We start from the raw sequence: 6,000 nt of genomic DNA, 5'->3' as shown, positions 1-6,000 counted from the left end.
ACAAGTCTCAAAGCCTGGCTCAGCTGACTTGGGTATGTGCTACAAGGTTACAATAGCAGTTTAAACATTGCCACTTGGGCTACAGCCCAGGCTCTGAGACTCTCCCCGCTTGCTGGGTTCAGAGACCAGATTCCAGCCTGAGCAGGAACGCCCAGGCTATTTTTAGCCTCATAGCATGAGCCAGCTAACCCAGGCTCTGAGACTTGCTGCTGCAGGGGCTTTTTTATTATTGTTCTTGCATTGTAGACATACCCTGGCAGACTTATGACAGGTTATCTTGGCAGCCCTGACTGATGGAATGAGGCCCCAGTGTAACACAAGTCTGCAATTTCATGGTCTTGTTAGATTCTAGGCTGTTTCTGGAGGGAAAGGATTTTTATGCTGAGGTCAAATAGTACCAGAGCTCTGGAATCTGCACTGGCCTCCTGCTGATTTTCAGGTGGAATTTAAGTTTTTGGCTTCAATCTATAAAGCCCTACATTGTTTGGGGCCTGGTTACATGAAACACCACCTCTCTCTGCAGGGAGTCATGATCAGGAGAGATGCTCCAGACAAATACCTACCCAATCCCATTTTAAATGGGAATAGTTGCTGGTAGGGCATTCTCTGCGAGGGATCCTTGACTCTGGGCCACATCTCTCCTTTGGGCCTGCCAGTACACTCATATGCTGACCTCCCAGATACGCTAGAAAATGCTTTCAAAGCATTTGAGGAGGTGCTGAGCTGAGGAATTTAGGATGATTAGACATGGATTTTGTCAAACTTGGACCAGCTCTAAATAAAAAAGTTTTTATGGGAGGGCTGGGTTTCTTCTTCTTCTTTTTTTTTTAAAGATTGTTTTCTTGATAAAACTGGAAAAATGTCACCTTTTCTCTCTTTTGGTTTGTCACTTGTCTTTTTCTCTTCCTTCCCTTTTTTGTGGCAAAAAAAGAGGCGAGCAACGACTTATTGCAAAACAAAAAAATTTTCATTAAAAAATTAAATAAATAAAAAATAATTTCTTTTCAAAACCTGCACAACAAAAATACCTTTGAGAACATTTGAAAAACAGATTTTCCATTTTCTGACCAGCTCTAATCACAGTAATGATGGGCACAACTAAACGAAGTTGTATGGGCAGCTCATTACATGTATGGATTTTATTGTTTACTACTGTAGGTCTTGATTACCATTAAAGCTACGGATAGGGATTCATTCATTCAAAGTAAAAAACAATTCAATCCTTTGTCAGCAGAGTGGCTTCTTTTATAAGGGAAATACTCACTGGTGCAGAACCTTAATTTTTGACACTGCTAACAAACTCTGGCTACACGGACCAGCTTTCTCCTGTTACAAACGTCAGTTAGAAAATGTAGAAGTCTGAAGAGGAAACAAAAGTTAAATGAAACCATTTAAAATTACAGTAATGTGACACTTTATTTCATTTCTCTCCTTGCATATCAGCACTACACGATTGCTATCACTAGAAATAGACATTACTCTCATACTATACCTATGTTAAATGTTGATCTAAAGCTTGCAGTATCTTGGAGATCTGGCTCAGGCTTTAACTGTATGGATTTTATTTAAATAGATAAGCACTTAAGTGTGAAAATAACAAATACAGGTAAACAGGAAAATTACATTACAAATTGAATTCATACAAATCTCTTATTCTATGAACTAAATCCGGTTATTAGCGCAAAAACTTTAAAACGTTTGAAAATACTTATGTAACATTATTTACAAATTATATAAATAAATCCCACATTACTTTAAAGTTAACCAATACAACAACAAAAAAGTCACCTTTTTGTACGGTGTGTACAAAAAATGTTCTTGTTTATTGGTCATGTCCCAGTTTGCAGTATAAAATGTTTGTTCACTTACATTAAAATGGGCTCATAAAATGAAATAAGGAAGGTGTTTTCAAAAGAGAAAAAATTATACATAAGTGATTAATATTAATCCGGCTTCTCAATGTTCTTTTCTGCATGGTTTGCAGTAGTTATTAGAAGTCTCTTCTACAGTATTCATCTTGTGAACATGTCATCTCAAAATAGCAGAGACAAACACTTTTAGCAAAAGAAAAAATTCAGTACATTGCTTGCATTTCACAAAGACCATTTTATCAGAAGGGAAAGGACAGAGAACGGAATGTCAGTGGCCAGCCACAAGCCTTTACAACATTTACCTTAAAGGCAGCATTTATATAACTAATCACAGACTATACACATCCTGCACTGAACAACAATTGAAAGGATTGAAAAAATATACATTTAAGAAAACAAGAGACTGATGGTCTTCTGATACCTTTGATAAAATTAATGCTTTTCTCCTTGTCTTTTTACGCAAAACCAGCATAAACACTTTCAACAACTACAATTACTTTTTCCTTTAACATAATATATGCCAGACAGCTAGCACTGTACGTGATAAATGTACAATGAAAGCAGAGAAAACACTGAAATTCTTATGCGGACTCATGAAAATATAAAGCCATACAGATTCCAAAGTGCTATGAATACTGAATTCAAGTGATGGTTTATAGCATGTACTAAAGAAACTAAATGGAGCTTGCTCTACAGGAGACCAATTCCTTCAGCTATATCTTCAGTCTCCCCTTTAGCTGCTTTGGTGAGAATTTCCATCCATTTTGTTTGCTGTTCTTCATCCTCTGCACTGAAATATATAGTTTGCTGGGATTGGCAAAGCTTAAAAACGTGCTTCACTTCAAACTTCTCACCAGAACTTGGTAAACTGACTGCGTATCCAGGCAGAGGTATAGCACGTGGAGTCTGCCCATCCTAAGACACAGGGGGGAAAGGCAAAGGTGAAACCCCACCAAAATATAACATTTGAAATAGAGAAAAAAAAAGGCAATGTACAGAATATAAAGGCTTCCTCTCACCAACATGTAAGAATGATCTGAGGGAACTCATTTTCCAATGGTTTTCTAATTAAGATCTACCTGGAGCAACAGATAGGGGGACACTTCAGCTCAAAACACCAAGGAAATACCATCGGTCACAACCTATAGCTAGGGTGTCATATGGCAATTCAATACACAGTTTTGTAAGCATGTTAGAGTACATTTGCACATCAAGCGGGGGGGTGGGGGGAGGGAAAGAGTGATTCTCAGCTCATGGAGACATGCTTGCACCAGCTCTCATTGAGCTGGTGTGCTAAAAACAAAATGCAGCTATGGAGGTGGGAGGGGCCAGCCACCCCAACCCAAGTACATAACTAGGGTCTTGGATGGATAAGTAGCCTCTCCCAGTGCTGCAGCTGCATTCTATTTTTAGTGTGCTTGCTCCCTGAGAGGTAGCATGGGCATGTCTCCTCCAGCGGGAATTACACCTTCACTCAAAGTGCAGACATACCCTTATTGTATCTAATTAGGTGACAAACCTTTTTTATATCGTTTTATAACAAATAATTATATGTATTATATACACACACACGTGCACACCGTATGTCACGTTCTACGTTGACTTGCGTTGAGTTCAGTGCAATAGCTGACTTGCACTGAGCTCAGTGCAATAGCTCAGGGTACAAGCTGACATAGAATTTGACCTGTACAGCAAAAATGGTTTTAAATCTAGATTTTATTTTTTAAATGATTCAGTGGTTCTTATTTTCATTTAACAGACACTCCCTGTTCAGGCAGGAATCCTGCCCCAGCAGTGGCATGGCTAGGGATTTCTGTAGCATTTCAACTATGACTACACCCCTTTGGAAACCTAGTATTTTCTGCCTTTAGTCCCTCTTCAAACATTATATTAGCTCAATCTATGCTTCCAACCAAGGATGACCAAATGCGATTCTCCTAGATCCCAACAAGATATCCCTATGGCTAGCTGGAGGTCATGTACGCAGAGCTGGCTTTTGCAAGCAACAAAGAATAAATGTAGTTCTCCTCTAGTTTGTGGGGGGATCCTAGAAGTACACAGAAGAATCCCAGCTTTCATTCACCAATCACTAGGGTTGAAAGCTTTATTCACACTTCCCTCACAGCCATCCACATCTAGGCTTTGGAGTCCAGAAAAATCAGACCCAGAGATCCTTGGATTTCTGAGAAGACCCTGGAGATGAGTTCAGAGTTTGAAGGAATAGCACTGGTGTTACCAGGGCTGCCATAAGCTCACTACCATCCATGTGCTTGAGGATGAACCAACTCCTCTGCTGAGCCACAAGGGAAGGCACCTCAATAGCATGAGAGACACCATGATCTAGTGGACTTAGCAAGAGACAGTGCAAGAGTCTAGTCTCAGCTGACCCTGACCTCATTTGTGGCCTTTGTCCAATGACATAGGCCAGGAGTTTCAAAAGTGGGATCCTAAAGTCAAATGACTAAATCCACAGATGTTGAGCAGCCCCAGGAGCTCAATCTCCAGGAGTTCAGCAGGAGCTGCAGATACTCCGCACCTCTGGAAATCAGGACATTTTACTTAGCAGCCTAAATGTTACACACCAAAGTTGGAGCTTGAGCTCTCTCTGTGCCATAGCTTCCACATCTGTGAAATGGGGAGAATGTTAGAGCATGTTATCCTGCCAAAAGCATGTTTATAAGGGAATCCCATCCCTGGTACCAAGGGATGATTATATGATTTGGGGTGATCTTAAAAGTTTAACACCTGAATTCAAATTCCTGTAGCATCTCATGCAGTCAATGTATGTGAGCATACATAGTTATGGAGATAAAACTCATTTTATTAAATTAGCATGTGAAGCCTGATTTGCATACCAATAGTATTATACTAGCAAGATTTCCTTCAACTCGAGTTTGGTTTTGTAAAGCTGAAGTTAACCTCTTCATTGAACATGCTGGCTCAATCCTCTAGGCCAGCTAAGAGGGGGTGGAGAGAAGGACAAAGTGGCTTTGCAGCTTCCAGTTCTCAGATGGCTCAGCACAAGGCTGGTCTTCTAAAGCTGATTAGAACAGTGTGAATGCTACTGCACCAACAGCAAAAGGCCCCAAGGAACTATTCAAGCAGCAGGGAAATATCAGAGCATTGGGGCACCCCAGCCATGGCTATAACTGGGAAGTGGCAACAAAAGAGCTGTTACAATGGCTCTATGTCACCTAAGACCTCATCTTCATAGGGATTTTCCTTCAATGGGCAGGTCCATGTGCATTAGGGAAGCATTGCACTGGGAGACTGCTGTGAAATGGCCGTAAAAGATCGAAGTATCTGGTTCTGATTTTAGATACAATGTTATTGTGAAATATCAATCCAGGGAAAATTTCTAGACATTGACACCTAAGCTGCACCTACAAAACAATGCACCCGTTGTATTTGCATGCACAGACTGAGCGTTACCTAGGGAGGTGATGGAATCTCCTTCCTTAGAAGTTTTTAAGGTCAGGCTTGACAAAGCCCTGGCTGGGATGATTTATTTGGGGATTGGTCCTGCTTTGAGGGGGGGGGGGGGGGTTGGGACTAGATGACCTCCTGAGGTCCCTTCCAACCCGGATAGTCTGTGATTCTATGATATACATTGTGGCACATGGGCCTGGTTGAAGCAAGCAAATATAGGGTTTGTGCGTGTAATATAAGCACATTCATTTCTGCAGCAGGGAAGACGTGCCAAACTCAGGCCCCAGGCCTGCTTCATTGATCTCATAGTTAACATTTAAGAAAATAAGGATTAAATATTTATCATGATTAAACTGAAGGTCACTGACAGCACTGGAAAATTCTCTCTTTTGCAGTCCTGAAGTACAGCGTAAGAATAAATTGATGTTTGGGCTATATCTGATATTCCTGCACAATACTAACAGACATATTTAAAGTTAACAGTGCATATATCTTTTTTTTCCTCTTAATTTGACCAGTTTGTTTCTTCTCAAAGTAGATTTATTTTGTGTGTATATTTTTGTATATAAACTTCTGGGTGGCCCAAGGTTGTGGACACTACTGAAACAAAAGGAAGGGAATTTGGGTTACCTTTGTGCAGCTGCAACACTAATCTATAAGGGGCTAGTCCTGCCTGTTGACTGCTGGAATGGAAGTCAGT

The 6,000-nt window shown here is 40.5% G+C and overlaps 1 protein-coding gene across 4 annotated transcripts in view; it reads right to left on the bottom strand.

Moving 5' to 3' along the window:
- Nucleotides 1-1,390: 1,390 nt before the first annotated feature.
- Nucleotides 1,391-6,000, bottom strand: part of FGD3 (FYVE, RhoGEF and PH domain containing 3) — a 176,764-nt gene continuing 172,154 nt past the window's right edge. For all 4 annotated transcript variants that reach the window (XM_038410836.2, XM_038410837.2, XM_043518271.1 and 1 more), the window contains one exon: nt 1,391-2,786. In XM_038410836.2, the coding sequence (XP_038266764.1) occupies nt 2,562-2,786 (225 nt within the window). In that variant the 3' untranslated portion in view covers nt 1,391-2,561. The remainder of the gene's footprint in view (nt 2,787-6,000) is intronic.

The sequence above is a fragment of the Dermochelys coriacea genome, chromosome 7 (genome assembly GCF_009764565.3).
Source record: "Dermochelys coriacea isolate rDerCor1 chromosome 7, rDerCor1.pri.v4, whole genome shotgun sequence".
Taxonomy (NCBI): Eukaryota; Metazoa; Chordata; order Testudines; family Dermochelyidae; genus Dermochelys; species Dermochelys coriacea.
The sequence above is the reverse complement of the archived record's forward strand: the minus strand, read 5'-3'. Positions and strand labels throughout refer to the sequence as shown.